The sequence below is a fragment of the Camelus bactrianus genome, chromosome 8 (assembly GCF_048773025.1).
Source record: "Camelus bactrianus isolate YW-2024 breed Bactrian camel chromosome 8, ASM4877302v1, whole genome shotgun sequence".
Classification (NCBI taxonomy): Eukaryota; Metazoa; Chordata; class Mammalia; order Artiodactyla; family Camelidae; genus Camelus; species Camelus bactrianus.
The window spans coordinates 74,529,246-74,555,199 of record NC_133546.1 but is presented as its reverse complement, the minus strand read 5'-3'; the positions used below and the strand labels follow the sequence as shown (position 1 = coordinate 74,555,199).

Sequence of the window (25,954 nt, the reverse complement as noted above, 5' to 3'; positions counted from 1 at the left end):
ACACGTCCTCTGGCAAAGTATGGGAACGTCTGTTGCTCTGTGTTCTTGACAACACTTGGTATTGTCAGTTTAATGTTAGCCATTCTGGTGGGTCTGTAGTTATCTCATTAGGGGTTTAGTTTGCATCTTCCTGATGACCCATGACGATCAACACCTTTTTAAATATGCTAATTGCCCATTTTGTGTATCTTCTGTACTAAGTATCAGGTTGTCTTTTGTCCATTAAAAATGGGTTATTTATGTTTTATTGAGTAATAGGAGTTAATTTTACACCTTTTTATGCTGATGCTGAATGCATATGATGGTAACTTATATGTTTATAAGATCAAGGATGACACAAGTTCAGGAATACCAGGGATGTTGGTGAAATAGTCTTTAGGCTCCTTGGCTTTGTCAAGGTCAAGGCTACGAGTAGTAGACACAAGTGACGTACTGAGTGAGGCTACAGCCAAACCTTACTGTATCTGTCTGTTTGTCAAAGTTTTTGGCACATGGCTATCAGCCCACTAAACTCTGTTGTGCTAATTTTGGGTTTTCCCTATTCTGCACAAATTACTTGATTATTTTAATCATAATATTGATACAGTATTTAGGGTGAATTATAGTCCTTTCCCTTTCGTGTTTAATTTTCTGAAGCTTTTAGTATACTTATTTTGGTTACTTTTTTAATATTTGTATATTTCCACTGGCTCTCAGATTTGTAATAGAGATGTTAATACTAACTACTCTGGTTTGTAGTAGAAATGCCAGTATTCATTACTCTTAAAGATTTACTGCCATTATTAGTTTCTCATAATCTTAAAAGACTGCATAAATTTCCCTAAATATCTCTAGTGCCAGAATTCTGCATGCTGACAGTCATTTTGTGATTGCTCAGTATAAATTAGCTCTGACTTTTCAGTTATTTAGGGCTCTGTTAGTTCTGAATTTTTTTTTTAACCTTGTTGCATTTAGCAGGGTCTGTTTCATAAGTTGCCCCCAGTTAAATGAGATAGACCCAAGTATTTAGGTCATGTTTAAAAATTCTGTAATTCATACAGTCATTCTTTCCAAAAGAATAAGTAATTTAGGCTTTACTATACGTCACTAACAAATACCTTTTTTAAATAAAAGAGTACACTGATTGTCATCCTGTGACTGCTTTACATAACTATATGGTGACTGTTTTTCATGAACTTAAGATTTATGCAGATAATTGTAAATGCAAAGAAGATTTTAAGAGCAGGTTTCTTAGGTAGATTTGTTAAATCTCAAAAAGTCTTTTATGTTGTTTTTGTTGTTAAATTTATCTTTAGCTGTTCAAATTTTGAGTTCTATATTGAATTAAAAGAACTATTTTGACTGACCCTGGTTGAAAGTATCTCGAATCTAATCTTTTAAAGAGAATGAATAGTCATTCCTGTCAGTTAGCTTCGACTCTAATTGCTGTTTCACTGTTCTTCCTGCTTTTTCTCTGTCTTGATTTGTTATAAGAACAGTTTCCTAACACTGCGTATTTTAAGCTTAGATTGGAGGAATTATTTGTATAAAAGGACAGTATCAATGATAGCCGTTTCTTTAACTTGAGTGACTGACAAGTGTGTCAGCTGTACTCACTCCTAAGCTGGGGGAAATACAGAAGTTAAAGCTTGTTTAAATGAGATGCTTCACAGAAAGTCCTTAGCACTGTGGTGAGTACGAAGTAAGTGCTGGGATGTTAGCTGCCACAATTTTATCGGCATAGTTACTATCATTATTATTGCTAAAAATTGCCCCCTGGTTAACTTGAATTATGATTCGTTATGTAGTGATGCTATTAATTTCTTGGGACAGGGGCCAGAAAAGGCTGATTTGGACATTGCATATACATAGGAAATAACGGGTCTAGGGGTCAGATGTTGGGGTGAGTTTGGGGGGTGTGTGTGTATCTATATGAAACAATTATTAGGGTCATATGTATTTATTACAACTCAACTTTACTATTTCTTTCCACAGCCTTATATTCTGTTATATTATTCTGCGTGTTTTTCTGGATCCCCTTTGTCTACTTCTACTATGAAGAAAAGGATGATGATGATACTGGTAAATGCACTGTAAGTAGCTCTATTTTAGAGGTCTCAATTTAGGGGGAGAAAAGGTTATTTCCTCTTTTTTTTAAAGAATGATGTGAATTTATTCTAAGGCAGTGTTGTTTAATAGGAATATAACATTAATCCACCTGTGAAATTTTAAATTTTCTAGTGGCCACATTGAAATAAGTAAAAAGGAACAATTGAAATTGTTTTTCACGATCCATTGCATTTAACGTAATGCATTCCAAGTATTATTATTCCAAATAGTGAAAAACATAACGAGATATGAAAGTTTTTTCACACTAAGTCTCTGAAGCTCGGAGTGGATCTTACACATACAAGCACATCCCGCTTGCAACCAGGCGTATGTCAGGTGCTCAGTGGCTGCATGTGACTGGTGACTGTTGTTTGGGAGCAGTTGTAGAGCAGGCATCAGCAGACTTGTTCCTGTAAAAGGTCAGGTGGTCAATGTTTTAGGCTTTGTAGGCCTTATGATGTCTCCGTCCCCACCACTCAACTCTGCTGTTGTCGTGTGAAATGTGGCCAGAGACAGTCCTCGGTGAGCATGATGTGAAAGAGGAGGGGGCTGTGTGTGGCCCCCAGGCTGTGATTGGCTGACCCCTTGTCCTAGGACCTAAAAGAACACATGCAGACTGTTCTTGCTGATTCAGGGCACCGCTGATGCAGAGCCCTGATCACAAGGAGCGCACATGCATGTCCAAGTCTGCAAACCAGTATCACTTAAGTATTGATATAAAATTCTTCACTAAAACATTAGCATGTGGAATTCAGGAGTATCTTAAAAGTACATTAACGCAGTATAACTGAGTCGGGCCTGCCTCTCGATCACCTGGGTGGTTTAGAACCAGCGCATGAATATATAGTAATTTAGTAGGTCCAAGGAGAAGCTGTGTGCTGAAAGGTATTTGTCAAAATCAAATACTTTTTTCTGATTTCAGGGGAAAAAAGCAGCATAAAAGAAATAAATGTCTTTGGTCTTTTTATTGGGTTGTGGGAATTTGTTTCATACTTTTTGTTTTATATTTAAAGACAAAAACAAATGTATTCACTCAAAAGCCAGATTTATGCATAACCGTGCTTATTAAAACCTTAACAAATTTGCTTTAAGATCATGAGCAAAATACATCAATGATATTTTAAATGATTCCCAGAGTGGTAAATTCCCAGACTGATGTGTTAGAGGGAAAAATAAGATGTTTAAATATTTATAAAGAAAGTCAAATTATTATTTTTAGATACTGTGAAACTCTGTATTGGAAAACCCAAGCTGCGTAAGGCCAAGTGGCTGGTTATAGATGCAGTGTCAGAGACTGAACGTGGGAGACACTTTCTTCTAAAGCACATCTCCGCCCCCTTTTGGTTGACACTCCCTACCTTTACTTTAGGTACTTTCCTAAAGACTCTCTCAACTTCCTTGTGGACGAGAATTTATCATATGAAGCATAAAGTTAACTTTTAAAAGATGATTTTTTTTAGAGATTTCATTAGGCTGAGAGACAAGTAATGTTTTTTTTTCCCCCTCACTGATTTAGCTTCTCTTTTGAGATGAACTTTTCCGTATTTAGAATGTCCAGCTTATGTTTTTCTTTATCTTTGGATTACATGATGGGTACCAGGCAAAAGCACAGGCTTTGAAGACCTGAGCTCTTGGTTTCAAGCCCTCGTTTAATCACTTACCATCTGTGTGACTTAACGGCAAATTATTTAACCTCTGGACCATTTTTCTTCTCTTTAAAGTAGGGATGGGAACACCTGTCTCAGGGGTGTTGTGAGAATGAAATGAAATTAACATGTATAAAGTTTTTACCATGATCCTGGCATGATGTGTGTTTTATATACTTCTATGTATTTATATAGATACATATATATTTCACGTATTTTATGTGATGTTATATATGTATATGTTTTATATATACATATATATATATACACACACAAACACATATATAGATTAAATATTTATTATAATTATTACTTAACCCATTTTGGTGAATTGGGATTGGGCCATTGTAAATTCTGATTACTCCTTGTTTTGAGAAAGATTTCATCAAATATTCTGATAATTTTACTAAAGATGCCCAGTGAAGAATTAATTATGCCTTAGGTGTACTGTTTTTCACAAGGTCTAGCCACTGAAAAGATTTTAAAATCTAATGTAGCTTACAAAGATACTTAAGATGTGGTATATAGATTGGTTTTCTTTAAATTTTAAGATTTTTTTCAACAAAAGAAACTTTATACAGTTGCATATAAATGTACATTGTATATGAAAGCAGTTACACTGTAGCAAGAAAAGTTTATATTTTAAAGGTCTTACGTTTTTTTCTTTTCTTGACATCTAGCAAATTAAAACGGCACTCAAGTATACTTTGGGATTTGTTGTGATTTGTGCACTTCTTCTTTTAGTTGGGTAAGTCTTGAATTTTTTTTCCTGAAAATGGAAATAGCATTATTTTAATAATAATAATAATAATAATAATAATAATAGACTTATTCAGAAAAATCTAGGAAAGACAACAACAAAATCCAAAAAAAAAAAAAAAAGAAAAGAAAATTTACCTTTTATATCAGCAAAAGGAATAGGTCCATCATTGACCTTTTGGTCTGCAGTGCTGTATCTCAATCCTTTTTATGTGCTCAAATCATGCAGAGTGCCCCTCCCGCCATGCACCCTCCATGTTGTAGGTTTACACAAGTGTGATTAGACTTTATGTAATTCTTGGTAATCTACTGTTTGACATATTGCCAGCATCTCTTGAGATGGTAAATGCAGACCCATCAATTTTGTTTGCACTGCATTCTCTTCTTAGGATACGACAGTTCATTGGGCTGATCTTCTAGTGGTGACCCTTGGACATTTATATTATAATGTTTGCAGTTTTTCCATTTTTATAAACAACGCTTTGATGAAAATCCTTGTCTGTACATTTTTTTCTGATTTAACGCATCAGTCTTTAAATCTTTGAATTAATCTTTATCATTGAGTTACTTTCTTAATGCTTCTTCAGTTTTTATCTACTAATATCAATACAGTTTTGCACACATTTTTATGTTTAAAATTTTCTCTTTGGAAAACATTTGTCCTTGTTAATGGAAAACATTTGTCTTTGTTAAAGTAGATCTTGATTATTTTATATGTTAGGAAATAGATGAGGTGCTAAGCTTTTTCAAGTTTCTGTTTATAATTTGATCAGAATTTTCAATGAATAAAAAATTGTATTTGATAAATAGAGTTTCTAGTGGGAATAAAATTGGTCAGTAGCTTTTGTGGTTCTAGGAGTTCTTAGAACCCAAATGTTCTGTAGTTAAGGCATTATTTTTAGTTCCCTGTCTTGATGTGTCAGGAAAAAGAGTACTTATTGAAATGATATTTTTTAGTGGTTTTGCTATTTATTTTAGCTCTTAAATATGTAGATTTTAAAGTTTTTTTGGGCTTTTTAAATTAAGCCAGATCCAGTTAGGTGAATTTGCTTTGTTAATGTCAGGACCCCCTAGCTGTAAACCTAAATGATCTGGAACGGATCAGCCAACTTTTCTTAGAGGGTAGATACTGTTTTAGGTTAGGGGTCCATGTGGCACTGCTCAACTTTCTTCCTATAGCTCTGAAGTTGTCATAGACAATTCAGAAACCAAAGGACATTACTGAGTTCCAATAAAACTCTATTTACAAACATAGGCAATCAGTGGTTTGACAGCTCCAGATTTAGAACATGATGGAGAACCATCAGTAAAACCACAAATCTTTACAGAATCTGGAGTATCTTTTCTCAGACAGAAGGGATCCTGAAGTTTATCCTGAAACCACCATGTCTTGCCTGGGTTATTGCAGCCACTTCCTAACAGACCTCGTGCTTCTGCTCTGTCATCCTAGCCCGTCCTGTAGAATCCCAGAAGTCTCCTAGCCTTCCTTTACTTTATCTCACCTCTGTTCCCTGCAGTCCCTGCTGGTGTCATCCCATCTCTTTCCTGTCTCCTGCGGACATCGCTGCTGAAATCCGAGGTCCCTCCCACCCTAATCACTGTGTCAGGTGTTGTTCAGCCACATTCTTAGAACCTGCTCTCTCATTTTTTTTTTTGCAATCTGCATAGGCAGGTTCCTTTTTCTTAACTTATCTCTCTCCTCTCACATTTTACTGTAAATGGTAAGGAATGACCAACCTGCTCCTTCCAACACTTTGCTTAGAATTCTCCTCAGTGAAATACCCAGTTTTATCTCTTACAAGTTCTGCCTTCCATAAAACACTACAAAAGAATTCAGCCAAGTTCGCTGTCACTTTATAATAAGGATCTCCTTTCTTTCAGTTTCCATTAGCACTTTCCTCACTTCCATCGCAGATATCCCCAGAATGACCTTTCGTGTCCGTATTTCTACCAACATTCTATTCGCGGTGAGGGGTGTATTCTCAGAGATGACGGAGGCTTTCTCTGTAACTCTCCTCTTTTCTCACTGAGTCCTACCCTGGATTGCCTTTAACCTCCACATTTTTTATCAAGTCCCTTCAAGGCAACTTCGGTTTTCTCTGGCATGGAACGTCAGAATTCTTCAGGCCCCTCCCTGTCACTGGGTTCCAAAGTCATATTCACATTTTTAGATGTTCATTACAAAGTAGCAACCCACTTCGTGGTACCAAAGTCTTTATTAGTCTTCTTGGGCTAACCTTAGTGAAAACCACTGTCTGGGAGCTTAGACAGTGGACACTTACTTCTTCACAGTTCTGGAGGCTTAAAGTCTTGATCAGGGTGACAGCAAATTTGGTTTCTAGTGAGAGCTCTCTTCTTGACTTACAGATGATCGCCTTCTCCCTGAGCCTTCCCATGGCCTTTCCCCACTGCTAGCAGTGGGGAGAGAGAGCTCCCCTGTGTCCCTTCCCTTTCTTACAAGGACACCGTTCCCACTGGATCAGAGCCTCACCCTTAGGGCCTCATTTAACCCTAATTACCTTCCTGAAAGGCCCTGCATCCAAATACCATTCACACTGGGGGTTAGGGCTTCAGCATGTTAATTTGGGGGGAGGGGACACAATTGAGTCCATAACACACAGAAACTGAGTTGCTAAAGTTAGTGTGGAATATTTAAAGAATGATATAAAAAATATAATGTGGATTTAAATCCTCTCTCCCTCAGTACCAAAAAAAAGTATAATGTATTTCAAGTGTTTGTGCTGATAAGTGACAGACCACATAGGTTGACTCTAGGTCTTATATACAGTATTTAAGAAATTTTGAGTTTTAAACTGCTGGGCCGTTGAAAGACAGTGAAGACGTGTATGTATTTGTGTGTGAAGGCATGAAAGTAAACAGGTATGAGTTTGAGTTGCAGCAGTGGGAAGGATGCATTGAAAGGGGCATTTGGAGGAGCTGGTCGGGGAAGTGAAGTGTGAGCTTCAGACCGGAAGCCCCATTACTTTGCCACCGCAGGCGTTCAGGTGAAGATGAGGGTCTGAACTGCAGTGGTTGCAGAGAGAGCAGAGAGGAAGAAACAGATTAGCTAAATTAGATTAGATAAATCTGACTCTGTGATTGAGTGTAGGAGGAGAAAATCTTATTTTCATTTCTTCTGAATTCATCGTTTCAATTTCATAATGAAATGCATGAGTCCTCCTTTGTCTCTTCCTGGAGAGATACTGCATATGAAGCCAATTCCGAGTCAGGTCGCGTGTACAATATTTTGTACAAATACACCTGTACAAAAAAAAAACTTTTTCAGTCTTACTGTTGTTAAGAGTGTAAGGGACATTGGGCTAGCTGTAACCTCGTAATCTTAGGGGTTTCTGGTTCTTATGTGGATCTAGGAATGTGTGTCTTTGAGAGCTGAGTTTCTCTGTATTTGTTTTTTGTGAGGGATGGAGATTAAGAAAATATTTGTACCTTCCTACCACACAAATCTCATCGCACCCTACTCTTGGTCACTTTGGGATTGTCACCATGTAGTAAATGCCTAATGACTGCCTAACGGCTGCCGCATCAGAATGGGCGTGTCCGTGTTCCAGGCCCAGCTGACCGAAGGGGCCTCTACATCCGGTGGCAGGTGCTCCTTTCTCTGTCCGGTCTTTGTCTGCGGGGCCGGTGTACGGCCAGTGAACATTGCTGTGCCCCCTCCGGTCCTTCCAAGGCTGAGATGCCATCAGGCAGCAGCTGCTCTGCCCTCGTCTTGCCCGACCTCGGCCTGTTCCAGGGGAGAGCCTGGTTCACACGGTCTTCCAGATGAAGGCCCAGGTCTGTGTTGATTGGTTACTGCCTTTGACACCCTGGTGGTTAAACGTTTTGAATATCATTGCTCAGGATGTACAGACATACTTCGTAGTGATTCTTTTGAATCCTGCCTGTGGATGGTACTCTTAGTTTATGAGAAGATACCTTGTCTGTCCCTGGGATCACACCATCCTGGCACCAGGGTGGCCAAGGAATCCGCTTTGGGTTTGTGCTTTTGTTCCCACCCCGTTCCTGCCTGAGGTAGTAGTGCTGAGGTGTTAGCGCCCCGCTGGGCTCTTCAAAATAAGTATTTTCGTAATGTCATTCTGACACTAATTTGGGCCATTTAACCTTTTTTTTTTTTTTTAAGTGTTTGGGGTCATGTAAAGTTTCCCCTGGTGTTATTCTTTGTTAAATATTTCAGCTGCTAAGGAGCGCTGCTCAGCGATTTGACCATGAAAGTGTCATCAAGGGCGAGAGTTAATTTTGTTCTTCTGCAGGGCTGATCCTTCGATGAGCTGAAACTGGTTACAGATGCTGAATGTTCTAAGTCTGAACGCTGATTCTAGATATTTTTAATACTTATTGCTATTTTAATAGTACTCTAGGTGATATTTTGTACAACATAAACATTTTTCCCCATATTCACAGAAGTGGTTCTTCCCAACTAACAAGTTCAAAATATATGTTTCAATATGTATTATATATACATATATAATATAAAATTATAATATATATAATATTATATATAAAATACACTTTTAAATATATTATTTGTGTAAAATACATATAAAATACAAAAATATATTAAAATATGTATAAATATAAGGAACTAAAAAAACTGGTCAGTTAAAATAGCGGAATATTATATATGGATAGTTTTGTCTTGATTTATATTTTTGTTCAAATGCTAATATATAAGTTAATACCATTACAGAAGTGCAATATTGCAAGAATTATTTTTTTCTTGTTTGATTCCCCCTTACTGCTTTTATTTAATTGTTTTGGATTTTATAGCCAGGGCAACAGATAATGAACTTTCTGCATTTATTGCTCTATCCTTGTGAGCAATCACTTTTCTCTCTAAAAGAAAGTGAGAAATAAGTCTCCAAGATTGAGAAGAGTGTAGTAAACTGATGTCAGTGCAGATAGTTAGAAGTTTAAATAACCTGTGACCTGTCTGATAATATATCTTTTTATAAGAATAGAAAGTATCAGTAGTACCAAGGAGTAAAGGTTTTTATAATTTAAAGAATTAGAATAGTTACTTTGTTTTACTAGCATACATTGTCAGAGCCGGTACCGTAATACGTGGCTGAACTCATTCAGTATTTCCTCTTTACAGAAGAGGATACATCTTACCACTTTGCTTACAGTTACACTTAGGTTGGAAAGGAGGTCGTGTTAGGGTTACTTGTCACGTTCCTGTTTGATTCTCCACACATATGATCCAAGGGATACCCCACCCTTTACCTTAATCTCTCCTCTTCTTGTTTCTGAGCTAGATGATGAAGTGACTTTCTGTCCGTCTGTCTGTTTTTCTTTCCCTCTCTCCCTCCCTTTTTTCTTTTCTTCCTTCTTTCCTTTCTTCCTCCCTTCCTTCCTTCCTGTCTTTCTTTCTCTTTCTTTCTGAGCTACGGATTGAAAAATAAATAGAAACTACTTGCTTTCATTATATGTATTGCACAGAATCTTGAAAGATACAGAAAAATACTAAGAAGGAGGTAAAAATCACCCCTGATTCTACAATGAGATATTTACTGTTAATTCTTGTGTATTTCCTTTCTGTTCTTTTTTATGCACATAAACATATTGAAGTCATTACTTATATTTGTATTCTGTTCTACTGACATGATGAAGAGATTGCCATGGCCTTTCTGACCATCTTGAGCCTGTGTCTCCTTCTCAAAATGGTTTTAAGTGTGAAAAATAAAATACACAGGATTACAAAGGAAGCTATTATACTGAGTACAGTAATTGAACTATTAAAACAAATCTGTGATGTAGTAAACACATAGATGAGAAACTTCTCATGCCCTTCTGTACATGGTGCACATCTAATTTCCTCATTCTTTTGGGGGGAAAAGTTGATCCTTGTTTTAAAAAAATACTAAAAATTGAGTTTCAGGCCATTTCCTTTTATTTGACCTTTTGTCTTTAAAACCGTTAAACAGAGTTATTTTCTCCTTTGTAGTGCTTTTGTTCCATTGAATGTTCCCAATAACAAAAATTCTACAGAGTGGGAAAAGGTGAAGTTCCTGTTTGAAGAGCTTGGAAGTAGTCGTAAGTATTCTTTTAACAAAAATTAATAATAATTCATATTTCATGACCTTTGCAACTTTTTTGAGGAAGAGTCTATTTTTACACTGTTAAGACATAATTTCACGATTCTTTTAACTTGTGGTTAAAAGGATACTAGACCAATTAGGAGCTTTTGTTACTGAGGCACACTTCGAGCCATCTAGTAGTATATGGCTTGTCTCTTGACTTTGTAAAATTACCATATTGAAAAGAAAATGTAACCCTGAAAGTATTTTAGCAATAAAAGTCTTATAATTTCTATGTGGTCTTTCATTCACTTAGGATAATACAGAATGATATGTTAAAGAAAGGTGCCAGATACTTATTTTTATTTTTAGTTTTTAACTGAGAGAACCCTATATTGCTGTTTGATCATGATTAAGTAATCTTTTCATGGAATATAAGTTAACACAGGTTTTGTGTGGATGAAATAATATTTTATTATAAATTTGCCTTACCAAAGATCTTGGAATTGCTTTGCTAGAAGTTTTCCTCTACCTAATCAGCATGACCTAGGTTTTCAGAGGGGGAAAAAAGCAGACTTAGGAAGTTAGCTTAAGAAATTTGCATAGTCATTGAAAAGTATACTTGGCACTAGAAACTGATATCAAATAAGAATGTGCACCTTATTACTCAGAATGTCATGTGCATTTGAGCATAGTAACTTTATTTTCAAAGAAACCTAGAAAACTTATAAACATTATGCTGAAAATTTTTATTGCTTTTGCATTTATTCCTTTTAACAGGTACTGAATGTTCGTTGATGAGCTTTTTTTTTTTTCCTCTTTACTCAGATACAATATTAAGCAATGATTAAATTAAGTCTTGGAGTCTTTGCTGTACAACTTCTTAATTTTCTTGCTTTCCACTTAAGATTTCATCTTGTAAATTGTGGTCCATTAATATCTTGCTGATACCAGCAAGAACCAGGATAGCAGGCCTGGCATCGACTGATGCTGAATTGTCAGGATTTATGCACCTGATCCCATCGCTGAGAAATAAATTGCTTCTTTTCCTGCAGTTAACTCCTTCAGGCCTCTTGAGTAACCAGTCTTCTGCCCTAGACATTATCCTCTGGGCTTTGCTAGTCTTTGAGTATCAGTATAATTTGAGTCAGTGACTGTATAGGTGGCATTATTGTAATTGCTGTCATTTCATTCCCTTTAGGGTTAACATTTTAAAAAAATCTCAAATCTTAAACACCACATTTTAGGGTACATTTTGCTTATCACTAATAGTAATATTAAGTTTTTTGAGTGGCTAAGAACGTTAGCAGAATACTCCCATTTTATCAGTTCTAAGGTGCACATTTTTACACGTTTTCATCTCTCTGATTTGGTGATACATTTTATAAGTGAGATTACCTTAAAGTTGCTATCAGCCAAATGCCAGACCTCTCCTAGTCGAATGAATACTTCTTGTTGATATTTAGTAAAATGAAGAAAGTAACAGTATCAGTGTCTTTGATTTGATAAAATGTAATATTATAGTTAAAAAAAATTAAGGCTTAAAAATTTGCTTTGCGTAGCTTATTAATAATATGCTCTTTTCAAGTGTCAAGTTTTAAAACGGAGATGTGAGTTTTAAGAATCTAGATCATTCTAATTTCATTATTATTATTCATGAGAAGACTGATATTGATGCATTAAATTAATCAAAATTATATTTGGTTCCACAGGACCTGCATTTAAACTAGATCAGTACAGGTCCAATAAGACCTGTATTAAAACTAGAAAAAATTAGTATTTACTCCCATTTAAGAATATTCATATTTGCAAAGTCTTTCTGCATTGTCTGGTATGCTTAGCTGAAACTGTCACTCTCACGCCTCACTCACTGGCTTTCCTGTAAGTAGTTTCCTAAATCTCAGTGTTAGCACAGTTTCCCTGATTTGGTATTATGTTTGGATCTATTTTCTATTTGTTTGCTGTTTTTTTTTTTTTCCTGCTAAAGGAGCATGCTAGCTCCTTTCAAGTTAAAGAGTGAAATAAACTCTTAAGATTTCAGTTTTAGGCTATATTTTAAAAACCTATTTGAAAATTAAGAACAAAGGAACCAGAAATATCAAGATTGAGGGCAGAGGGAAGAGTCAAGGTCAGTGGGATTCCTATCATGTCGTCTCTCGAGGTCTGCCATTGAGAAAGGCCAGGAGGTTTTTTTGCCAACTTTGGTGCATCTAATATTTTGCGGAATTTTTTTTTAGGCTCAATGATTAGTAATTTCCCTCTTTAATTTTATAAGGTAAAGGAAAGAAAATCTTAGTCTGAAGGATCTTTAACAAAGAGCTCTTTAAAAACTCATTTCCACTTGGAGTTAGCACTTTAAGGAACAAGGTAATCCTTTGGGTTTATTCCTTCAGAATGTGTAAGAAACTCAGTTTTTATGTTCATATTGATGTGTTGAAATAGACGTTTGAATAGCTAAGCCTTTTTAACAGTGTTTTTCTTCCTTTGCAGATGGCTTAGCTGCCTTGTCATTTTCCATTAGTTCTCTGACCTTGATTGGAATGTTGGCAGCTATAACTTACACAGTAAGTGTAATAGTGATAGTTGAGTTAAAATTAAAGAATCACTTGAAGCATTTTTTTGCTTTATTTATGTATTTAGTTTAGCTGTTTTCCTCTTTAATATTTTAGTGCTTCATTTTTCTTGGGTTTTCTTTACTCAAGAGGAGGGTAAATTTTTAACTACTTAGTCATAATCATTTTATTTGTATCTGTGAAATTTAATATTTAGAAACAAATTCTATAACTTATGAACGTTAAAGTGGTTATATACTATGCAGTAATAGATGTAGTGATTTATAAGCATATTAAATGGAACTCTGAACCATAGATCAATATCCGTTGGTAGGTTTATCCTGTTTGGGGATATAGAACTTTAAAAATCAGATATTTTACATAACTTGATTTTTCTCTGTATAAAGAATCTAATATTATACTCTCCAAGACTTTGATTTTTTTTTTTTTTTTTAGTCTTTCTGGGAATGGTATGATGTGAATTATAGTAGCCTGACAAACTTGTGTACCAGCTGCTTTTTGAGATTTTTTTGCTTAAACTATAGAGGAAAAGCCAGTAATAAATGCTTCTTACCTGCTTCCCAAAAGAGAGTTGTGCAGGAAGCTTTAAATTATATGGTATCTTTTTCAGATGAAAGGAGTTTATCTTTAGAGCATTCTTGATTCTTGCAAACGTGGAAAATACTGGTCTTAAAGAAAACATTTTTGGATATTGTTCCAATATGTCTTCCTTTAGACATAAAAGAAATGAGCTGTTAGTGTGATAGCAGAATCAGTTTTGTTATACAATCATTCAAGTGTCACAATGTATAATAAAAGTCTAAAATACATGCATTTCAGTATCTTTTTGGTTCTCAGTTTTATTACTCATTGCCATTTTTGCTTTTTTCATGTATTACTACACAAGGCATATATCAGTGGGTAATTATCCTTCCATCTCACAGAATATATGTACAGCATGTGAATTGTCTTTTAAGAAACATTCACTAGTTAATGACACATTAAGAGTTGGATCCGGACTCGAATTGCTATTCTGTGACTGATTTGTTACACTGATCTTGGGTTTGTCTTTCAGCATTCCTCTATCAGTGTCTTCTGCATTAAATGGGAATAAAAAAATGCCTCTTAGGGATTTTTGAAGGTCAACTGATACTTTTTGTAAAAGTGCTTTGAAAACTACAGAGAAATGAGTATATAACAGTCAGTGAAAGATTACTCAGGAGAAATAAATGGAAAAAGAGGAAACCAATATGTAAGGTCATCACTGAGAACTGTGAAGGACCTGGGATTTTACCCTCCTTCTAGCCTGCTACATTTTCATGGATGTTGGTCAAAGACGCAAGTCTTCTGGGTCAGAGACAGAGAACTTTGTCCCAGTCACAACAATAGCAGTAGCCTCACGGCCAGCATTGTCTGGTTTCCTGAGTCCCGTGTCGCACCGAGTGAGACTGTCACATGCAGAGGAGCCTTGCAAACGTTTAGGGAAGCTGAGTCTTTATAATGGACAGTAAACGTACCTACTCTTGCTCCAGAGGAGGACGCTGTCTTTGTCTCCCGAGGCCATTAGCTGCGCAAACATTCTTGAAAAAACAGTGCTGGAGGAAAGGCTGGCAAGTTGTGCAGAAATGAGGGACCTGTGGAGAATTGCCCCCCCCAACCCTATTGAGTACTGGATGCCATGAATATGTAGACATGGGGCAGCTGCAGAAGGGGACAGACAGTGGTGGAGGCTGATCCCAATGTGAGGTCAGCAGTAGCTTCTCTAACCTTTGAGAAGAGACCTGACTGGAGTGAAGGGCCAGGCAGCCATGAGAGGAGAGGGTAAGTGCAGGAGTCCTGGGGTTGGCACCTGGGCGATATATTCAGACGGTGGCAGAGAGGCAACGCCAGCCTGGCTGGAGCTCGGTTACCAAGGAGGAGGGGATGGCCGGGGCTGAGATGAGAAGTAGCCAGAGGACATGTTTTATATAGAGCACCTTATAGACCTTGGTTAGGAGTTTGAATTTTATTCTGATGAAGATTAGAAGCCACTGGAAAGTTTTAAGTGGAAAAGTAATAGGATCTGACCAAAATTTTAACAGTATTACTCTGGTGGGTCTGAGTTAAAATAAGCCATGGGGGTGATAAGTAGGAGTGGGGAAAATGTGTGAAATTATTAAAACCCTTTGAGCAAGGACTTCCCTGTGGGAACAATATTATTGTAAAGATGAATATTTCAAACTAATGTAATACTTTATATTCAAATTGAAACTGTGAAAATTATCTTTTAAGCAATCAATTAATCCAAATATAATACTCATGCTAACTTAGTTAAGGTGTCTTTAGAAGAGCTTTACTTTCCTCGCATGGAGAAGGCTAGGCTGACGGACGTTGATAAAACAATTAGAGGACCTTATGACGTGAACCAGAAAGACATGGAAGAGACGCTGAATAGGTAGGGAGGGGCCCCTTAGGGGCTCAGACCAGGGCAGAGGGTCTGCTGTCGCAGCATACCAGGTCAAACTACGTAGGCGTTATATGACGCGTTTCCTAACGTAGCATAAACAGTAAAATTACGATCCTCGGTGGAGAGGCTTAAATGTAGATCCCTCTTAAGCCCATGGGTCCCTTGAACTACTTTACCATCTAGATTTACTCATCTCTGAAATGGGAATAGTGTTTAATAAGGTTGTGAGGATTTAATTAAACAATTCACCAAGTCTTGGAATCTATCGGCCACTCCATACATAGTCACTAGTAGCTCAAAATGTTGCATATTCAGTTTTATATGGTTCAAGCTTTAGACCCCACCTCTCTCCTCTTGCACTGAAAGGAAACCAGATGTTAACAGCAGTAGTATCGTGATCGGTGAGAATGTGAATTATGAAAAGGTAAGTAAGTTAAAGAGATGTTCATGGTTGGGTGGTAGTTAATTTGGGGTGTGTGAGTAGACAGATAACCATCATTTGCGCTACAAAATATGCTTGGAACTCAGTGGGAGAATGTTTTACTACCAAACCACAGCCTCACCAGCATTGCTACGCAGGTAGGATAGAGAAAGTCCTATGTAAGGGGGGCCGGGTAGCATGATCTGCAGAGCTGAGGACTAGTCATGAGTGTAGGTCTTTATGTGAAGTCTGACTTCTGAACCCTAGCTTCCCCATCGTAAAATGGGCCAGTAAAACTTATTCAGACTTTATTAAAAAAGAAATTGAAAATCCACTGTTTATCAGTAGGTGGTTTTGTTACAGATGGGTGGTCAACAGCACTGGTTATTTTGCTTGTGAATGTAAGGTTTTCTCCTAGCTTGTTATGGAAAAGCTGGAGAATTGGGCTTTTCTTGGTGAAACACGGATGAGGGTATAGGTATTCATGGGAAGCAGAAGAGGTTTAATTTTGATTAATGTACCCAAAGTGGGAAGTTTAATAATTAAGAGACTTTGACCCTGAGTACAAAGAATTAATTGCTAAAGGTAAAGTCATGTCTGTTATAGAACCTGTAACTATGAGTAATGAGACTAGAGAAGTTTTTGAAATGTATGTGTCAACTGAGTGTGAATTTCTTAGTTATGTTATTGTTTAGTTTAGACACTAGTTGATTATTTAAATTTTACCAAGATTGTATCCACTGTACCAGGTCTTAAGGAATAGCCAGATAATGGGGCCCTCGATTTTAGGAGAAGAGTGCCAAACAACACGTTCTCTTGCCTGTTGTTTTCAGCTTAAATCCAAAGGGTATCTGCTACCTTTTTGATTAAAAAAAGAAAGAAAGAAATCTCTAGGCACAAATATTTATGTAGACATTTAAAATTTTTGGTGCCACCAGCTGGGGAAATACTGAATAATGCTATTTTCATACAAAATGTATCATACGGACCACTGCAGTGCCTATAAAGCAGTGACTACTGAACTTTTAATTATGTACACTTACCAGTTAAAAAAAATTGAACATGTCTTCTAGGAGTTTCTGAATTATATATATATAAAAATATATATATGCACATTGCATATATGCTTAATCCATATAAATTTAATATAAATATAAAGTAATGGATTAAGGAAAATTAAAGTTGTAAATTAAGGATTCAAAGGTAGAAATAAGTAGAGCAGTGGTTCTCAATAATCTTTGAAGACAGAAATCTGCTTTAAAAGTTAAAGCATGTGATGCTGTGTTTCACTGAGTCAGTGACACCAGTTGTAAGATGCACTTTTCTTTTAGGTGCCACTGTAAGGGAAGGACCCCTGCCCAGGCTTTCTTATCATTTATAATTTTTGTTTCATATCAGAGCTTTTTAGACTTATCTAGTTAAAAAATCGTATCAGTCTCCTGCATACAAAATAAGGAAAATATAAGCGAAATAGATTGGAAAGATATTCCTGAAACTTCACGTTTGGAATGAGTCTTCTGAAGCACTTTTTTGAGTTAGTTATTCCTGTCCATGTTTCATTATCCAAGATTGTCTTTTGTGCTGTCAAGAGAATTGATGATATAGCTTTTCTCAAGTACTCCACTCTTGTCTCTGGGATTTTCTTAAAAGCTGCTAACACACCCATTGTGTACATTTAAGCTGTTTTTATTATTGTTTTGTTATTTCTTCTCTTGCTGCCTAGGGAGCAGAATACAAGATGGCTTCTGCTTTGAGCGTCTTCCTTTCTTAAGCTCATAAAGCTTTTGATTGTCGCTTTGCAAGAAAATAGGGAATCCTGCTCATTGTTCCAGTGTGTTTTTACTTCACTGTTTGCTCCTCTTTTCTCTTTCTCCGTACACATTAACTTTCTGCTTCAACGTTAAATCGTAGTGCTGGCTTATAAGACCTTGTAAGTGGCAGTTCAGCTCAGTAGTTGTACCAAGAATGCATGTCACTCAACTGAAGAGGTTACTATAATGTGACGAGTTATGACCAAACTTGTGAGGGTGCAGGTAATGATAGCGATGTCATGACTTCTGCCTAGCCAGTGATTATAAGATGCATCTGTATTCCACTTATGTTAAATGTGAGAAAAAAATACATACATTTCTTAGAAGGGAATCTTCACTGAGTACACATTAAGCGAGTTTTTTCATTATTCACAACAGCGGTATAGGTCCTTGAGTAATAGATGTTACGAATATATGCAAGATGTTTATTCAGTTTACAGGCAGTGCCTGGCACTGACCTTTTTCAGTAATCCAAGGCTCGTAAGTTGGAAACTCATCCTACATGAAAGAGAGAGATGCGGGGAAAAGGTGCTGTTCTAGTCTGGGCAAGAAGGTATTAGAAATGTTTGTAGTTTGTATATATTCTTTCAAAACATTTGGATTTTAAAATATAGATGGTGGTTTATTCTTGGAAGTAGAAACAAAGTTGATGGCAATGATGGCCGACCTAGAAGCATTTTAAATGATACACTCTCTTCAGCCTTGTTGATTTTCTGGTAATTCACTAGAGGGCAGTAGTAAGCAATAAAAGTTTTCTGTTTCTGAAAAGGACAGTATTCATACATTTTGTTTTTTGAAGAAGTCGTCGTCTAAGGTTAAATTCAAAAGACTGTTGTTTAAAGATCTTAAAGTTGTAATGATTAAATATTTTTATATAATTTGTTATGTCAAGTTGATCGTAATCTACATTATGGTTAAATTGTCTGATAATCATTGAAACTTAAACATGCAATCCAAAAACAAGCTAAAAGCTAGGTAACCATAACAGTTATTACTTTCTTTTACTTGTTCTCTTCAGACCATTAATAATTCACAAAAAGATGTTGTACCACAAGTTGGTACCAAGGACATATTTTTATTTAAAAACATTTTTACACTAAGCTGTTTATTTAAGCTATAGGAATTCAGTTAAACTTTTCTAATAAATATATAAATTCCATGTAAGGAAACAAGTTAGTGTGAATAAAGAGCTGTTAAAATTTTTTTGATTATTATTTTCTTAGAGAAGTTATTTTATTAATTTAATACATGTTTGTTCTTAGAGTAAGGGTGGGAAAAAGAAAAATTGAGACCTAGTGTCAGATAATCTACTGTACTTACTAATTTGGCTGATAAATCTGTATTGTTATGAACTTTTTAAGTAATTCTGATTAAGTTTAACAGATTGGGTGGTAAAACAAATATGCAGACCAGTTATGTTACAGTGTTCTGTACATATAATTGAGTTATAAGCAAGGCACATTTACAAATCAAGGAAGGTTTCTCAGACCTGGTGTAATTAAACTGAGACATGAAGGGCTTTGGGAATTGCTGGTGAAGGAGGCTGAGGAGGTAGGCATTTTAGATGCCAGCATTACAGGTACTAAAGTACGGATGCTGGGCAGAGCCTGACCTGATGTCCTGTAGAACTAGAGTGATTGAAGAACAGGGAACTGCTGAGAGGCAGGAGGTAAGGGTGGGAGGGATCAGGTCTGGAAGAGCTCTGTGTGCCAGGATTAGATAACGGTGTCTATTCACAAGTCTGGGAATTCTACCTCTCATTGAAAGGAAAAAAGAAAAGCAAAACACCTTTTTCAAGCAATCTTTCATGAAGTTCTAATATATGAAAAATAGATGAACACAGCAGAATTGCTCTGGTTAAAATAGCAGCCGGTGCCTGCAAGGCTCCCTCTGTCTCAGCTCCTGTCGTGGCCCTAAAGGCACCTGCCCAGACTCCTAGGACCTCCTGCCAGAACACTTAGAAAACTACCCTTGTTAGTCCTGGAGAATCTCCATACATGTTAGAGGAATGACATAATCTGACTTGAGTGTTAGAGGAAGATCACTTTGGAAACAGTGTAGAAGATGGATTTGTAGAGAGTGAGACCAGCAGACCAGTTAGGAGAATTTAGATGACCTTGTATTTGACATTAAACTCTAAATAGGGGCCGTGTTGTTAATGTTGACTGGAGTAGCGGACTCCTTGGGAAACCGTATTGAGTACCAGGTTTAGCTTATTTAGAGACCCAGATCCATCCAACACAGACTAGCAAGCTCTGGGATAAAATAACCATAGTTGGAGGTGGTTGGAAAGATGGAGAAATACACTTGGGCATAACCTGGCTTTGACAAAATATTTTTGCCCTTGGCAATAGCCAAGGTTGTAAAAAGCAACATGGACTTGTGTTAAAGTGAGATGTGAGTGTGAAGAACCAGTCAATAACCATTATGTAGTGCTGTGTATTCATCAGAGTCTCACGTGTTGTGTTACTGTTTTCAGTAATATTTAAAACAGGGAGAGGACGACCCTACAGGCAAAGGGTAAAGAGCTCTGGGATCTGCTGGCTTCCAGGGGCTTCATTCTTTACATTTTCAGTGTTTGGAGCATATAAAATTCAACGTTAAAAATACAACTTTAAACCTGATCGTGTTTTTCCTTTTTATATTTTACCAAGGTTATTATGAGTATCATTTTGACCAGAATTTAGTTAGAGGAAAATGACTCTACTCTGTCCAAATTATATTTTCTTCGAATACAAACAGAACCTTTCCCCAGCATCTCCCTTTTGTTTTTGGATCATAGGGAAATCACCAGAACATCAGCTAATGTTTTAACAATATTTAAAATGCAATATTTTAAGTATTTCACCTTTAGAAAATGCAGGGATTGGCATATCGGGTAATAATTTCAGCTAGTTAATTATCTGGATACAACATGCTATCGAGTTGATATTATCTGATAGGAGGAGTTGATTTCTGGGATCTTCTTTTAGTTCATATTCTTAATTAAGATTAATTAAAAATCCTTAATTAAAAACAACCCAGATATATCAGAATTTATGCTCTGCTGTGGTCTAATCAATATTTAATCAATGTGTAAAGAAGACTCAGTGAAGAATATTAAAGTGATTAAAATTGACACTAAAGGTATTCAGGGTCATCCTGGAGTTGACACCAGGTAGCACAGAGCACGAGAGAAAAGCTGCAGGATCACTTAGGATATTTTGGAGTTGGAGGTTCAGCCTAGGAAGTAGCATTTCTCACTTATGCCCACATTCATTGTCTTGAAGTCAGTCTCATGGCCCCACTTAACTTCAGGGGAGACCGGCTAAGGTGGTCTGGCTGTGTACTCAGAAAATGAAAAAGGTTTAAATATGTCATGTTGCATCGCTGTAGAGGCTGTTCCTGCAACCAGGAGATGGTAGTTGACAATTTTGCTTCTAAGAATTTAAGGTCAATGATGATTTTGAACAATGGTCACATGGCAACTGCCGTGAAGAGTTTTTAATGGTTTTTAATGGTAAAAATTCACATTTGGGATTTCAAAATTTGTAGATACTGACAGGCATATACAGAATAGATAAACAAGATTATACTGTATAGCCCAGGGAAATATATACAAGATCTTGTGGTAGCTCATAGCGAAAACAAATGTGACAATATATATATGTATGTTCATGTATAACTGAAAAGTTGTGCTCTACACTGGAATTTGACACAACATTCTAAAATGACTAACAAAAAAATGTTAAAAAATTTCACATTTGGGACTGGCTAATATAGAAATGGGTAAATATAAAATAATAATATGTTTATTCTTAATGCTGATTAATATTTTAAAATTTCTTATAGACTATTTAAAATACATAGCAAAAAGATTATAAATATTTAGAACTTATAAATAAACTGCATACAGATCACTGATATGCTAATCAAGTAACGTGTGCATTAATTAAACTATGTACATTTTACTAAGGGTTTTACTATATATACTTGGAGAAAATTATTTTTTTCCATAGACAATAATTCTATAAATTGTTTTTACTGATTTACCTACTTAAGTCCTGATTAGCCTAAAGTTGTGATTTATTACTTTGATAAAGTACTGCATTTATGTTGATTTTGTGACTTGTCCTTTGAGGAATGGGTATTCTCTGTTCTGGGAATAGTTAGGATTACAGATGTCTTGTATAACTAAATATGGACTAAGTAAGAGAATTACGAGACTATATAATCATATACCCTATTCTTCAGTGACTGGGCCCCTTCACAACCACTTACTCTTTTTGTAATTACCTTAAAGGACATTTTTCACCTGAAAATCGCATATGGTGTGTTTAGAATCGTATCACTGAAACATGTTTTCCTCTTGTCTCTCCTAGGCCTATGGCATGTCCGCATTGCCTTTAAATCTGATAAAAGGCACCAGGAGCGCTGCTTATGAGCGTTTAGAAAACACGGAAGACATTGAAGAAGTGGAGCAGCACATCCAGACGATTAAAGCAAAGGTGAGTTGGTGTTTTGCTGTGCCTGGGGAGCATGAAGTGCTTGGTCTCTGAGCGGCTTGCTGTTGTGACTTGGAAATTGGCCAACCCGTATTTTAACTTCGTTTGAATTTTTGTTCAACATATCAGTAAAGAACCACGTCTCTGTTTAAGAATGTCTTCTGTGAAATGTAGGACACTGACAGCTGGAGAATTTTTATCAGGTTCTCACAACTAAACGTAAGAGTTCTACTTACCTATGATCAAGATCCTGCTGATTCCCAGGTATCCTGAGTCCATGTGTCATATCGGATTTTCCTGCATCCCTTGTGTTCAAGTTTTATGTGCTAGTTGAATAAGATTACATGTAACCACTTGCCAACTAAATGTACTTCTAAAAACACAACAAAGTTTTTCTTCCTCTGTCAAGTATTAGGTAAACCTCATTTATAGGACAGAGATAATAATGGGAAGTTTTCTGAATTATTCTATTGAACTATCATAATCCCGATACAGAAACTAGATGGTCATAGCACACAGAAAAGAAGACTGTTTATATACTGGTCTTTCTTATGAAAGTACAGGCAAATATTTTAATGCAAATAAAAATATTAGCAATTCAAAAACTAGGCTGTATTAAGAAAATATTTCATAATTATCAGATCAAGTTTATCCCAGGAATGCAAGGATGTTACGTTAGAAAATATATTAAAGTAGTTTAATATACTGAGAATAAATGAGAAATAAAAACATCTTAATAGATGCCAAAAAGTGTTCGGTAAAAGTCAATTTGCAGTTACAATTTTTAGAAAAAGAGCCTTACCAAATTAGAAGAGAAGAAACTAAGAAATGATGAATGCAACATCCTCATTACAGTCCTGGAGGGCCTAGTCAGATAAGAAAGAATGTAGGTGAAAATATGGGAGCAAGAGGAGAGAAAAAGGAAAGTAACTTTTATTATTTGCAGATACCATCTGCCCAGAAAGTCTGCAAGAGTCAACTGACAAACTAATAGAACTAGTAAGAGTTCATCAAGGTGCCTGGATACAGACGCACAAAAATCACTCATGAGTTGGAGGATGTAATAGAAAATGATCTCATGCACAGTAATTGCCAGCTGTAAAATAATAAGAAATGTCAGGATCTCCCTGGTGAAAGTTATAAAATTTATTGAAATATGTAATGGAAGACTGAAATAAATGGAGAACTTCATCAGTTCCTAATTGGGAAGATTCAATATTGTAGAGATGACAATTTTTCATAAGTCCAGGTAGAAATTCAATACAGTCTATGAAAGATAAAAAATGAAATTTTCATAACCTTCCTACCATATAATAAAGCAGATTCTGAATTTAAATCAGATACAACATTTACAAAATGTTAGGAGAAAGTGAAAATTAAATTTCATCCTGGTGTGTAGAAGACCTTTCTAAACAAGACTCAAAACCCAAGTGCAAATTAAGAGGTCGGTGAGTTTTTAATTTTTATGCTTTAAAATTTATGTACCAAAGAAGTGGCACCAAAAAGGAATTTAAAGAACCAGCCATAATATGGGAGAAAATAATCTGCAATATAGGTGATATATAATGAGCATCTTTAAGTTAAGAAGAGAAATGGACAAGCAGTACATAGAAGTATTGAGCAAAAGACCTAGATAGACAGTTTACTGACGGAGAAATTAAACTCTTCAGTGAAAATAGGAAATGATGCTTCAGATCAGTAGTAATGAGTAGGTTGACTGTGAGCCCTGTTTGCCTGGGACCCAGGGAGTTTTCCAGAACATGGGACATTCAGTGTTAACACCAGGATGGTTGCCCTCGTAATCGGATATGTGCTAATTAGAGCAACTCAGTATTTTTTTGTATCCTTTAAAAACCTTTAAAATTTTTACCTTTGTCACAAGGTGTCAAAGAGAATTTGAGGATGGGGATACTGTTTGTGGAAATACAAAATATATAGCTTTTTAAAAAGAAAACTGAATATTGTTACATGTGCCTATACACATAAGCACATACCTTTAATTATTATATTATTATTATACATAATTATTAAGAAGTTTAATCCAGCAGTTCACACCCAAGAACCTGTCTTACTGGCTTGTGTGTGTGCACCTGTACCCAGGTGACTGAGGGTATTCATGTCCCCGCCCTCCCAAAAAAGAAAATAATCTAAGTGTTCAAAAGTAAGGTGTTGCCTAAATTTAAATATCATGGTATAATGTGCTGTGCTGTGGTGAAAGGAATGAGGTAGATTTATACAGCTTAGAGAACATACCTTATAAAATCAAATCAGACGTTCTCAGTTTAAATTCTGGCTCTACTGACTCTGTGTGTGATATCTAGGGGCCTTATTTTCCTCATCTAATAAATGAATAAAATACTATTACCAACCTCAGATTTGTATTCTGGAGACTGAAGGAGAATAAATGTAAAAGAACAGATCAGTTTTAGGTACAAGAAAGTTAGCTATTATGTGAAACAAAACCGTAAGTGTATTTACATATAAGGACACCTGTGAAAACATAGGGACTACATAGAAGGGTATTTGACCTCCGTAACAGTGATAACCACGGAAAAGGGGAGTGGTCACTGGGGACAGTGCTGGGGGATGCTTTCATGTTCTACGGGTTTTCCAACAAAGGATATTGTTTATACATTCCACATTTTTTTTTTCCAAATGAAATAATCAGTTGACTGCTGGGTTTCCAGCCTAGTGTGTGTGTGTTTGACCAAAGTTCTTCTTCTCTTGGTTTAGACAGTTGGCAAAGCAGAGTTGACATCCATCTTTCACTCACTGATCCTTCCACCAAGTAGATCCCTTGAGTTTGTTTGCATCGGACCCTTAAATCAGTTTACTAATTTTTTTCTCCTGAAATAGAGAAAGCCAGCAGTGAAATAAATCTACCTTGCTGATATCCTTTTGATATTAGAATGGCAGTTTTGAGAAAAATTTGTATGGTTAAGATACAAAGTACTGAGCCCTTCTCACATCACACACTTGACGTACCATTGCCTGGATCTGTCTTCCAGAAGGGAGTGTTGTTGTCCCCTGTTCTTCAGAAAATACTCTTCTGTAAGGTTCCTTTTTGGGAGGTACAATTTGATTATGTTTTCATTATAACCAGTGCACTTGACTTAAAGGAGTGAAGATAGTTAAATATAGTCCCGTAAATGCAAAGTGTGGTCTCGGGACCAGCAGCATCGGCATCTCCTGGGAATTTGGTAGAAATGCAAATTCTGGGCCCCACCCGAGATCTAACTAAGTCATGCTCTCTTGGAGTAGGGTCTAGAAATCTGTAGTCAGCAAACTGTCCCGGTGATTGTTATGCAAGAGACAGTCTGAGAAGCAATATGAGAAGGCGTGGAAGAGCGTGGCTGCTTCTGGAAGAGCATGGCGAGCTGTTGTGTAACGAGACGGTTGTTACTGTGTGAATCTCCCTATTAAACGGTGTTAGGGGGTTGTTTTCCTCGTATCTGTTATTTCAGACTGAGGCTGCGCGAGGGTGGCCTGCAAAGCAGTATGTTCTGTATCTCCCAAGAACCTATTTGAACCTTAGTAGAGATTTTAACATTTCAATTATCTAATGTCTGCATTTTCACTTTATTACATTGTGGGGGTGGGTAGGTAATTAGATTTATTTATTTTTTTCTAATGGAGGTCCTGGGAATTGAACCCAGGACCCTGTGTGTGCTAGGCATGCACTCTTACCACTGAGCTATACCTTTACATT

The 25,954-nt window shown here is 36.4% G+C and overlaps 1 protein-coding gene across 1 annotated transcript in view; it reads left to right on the top strand.

The window, feature by feature from the left end:
• Positions 1-25,954, top strand: part of LMBRD1 (LMBR1 domain containing 1) — a 99,309-nt gene that overhangs the window by 27,844 nt on the left and 45,511 nt on the right. The window contains exons 4-8 of the mRNA XM_074368748.1: positions 1,975-2,072; positions 4,415-4,482; positions 10,459-10,547; positions 13,022-13,095; positions 22,123-22,248. Coding sequence (XP_074224849.1) covers positions 1,975-2,072; positions 4,415-4,482; positions 10,459-10,547; positions 13,022-13,095; positions 22,123-22,248 — 455 coding nt within the window. The remainder of the gene's footprint in view (positions 1-1,974; positions 2,073-4,414; positions 4,483-10,458; positions 10,548-13,021; positions 13,096-22,122; positions 22,249-25,954) is intronic.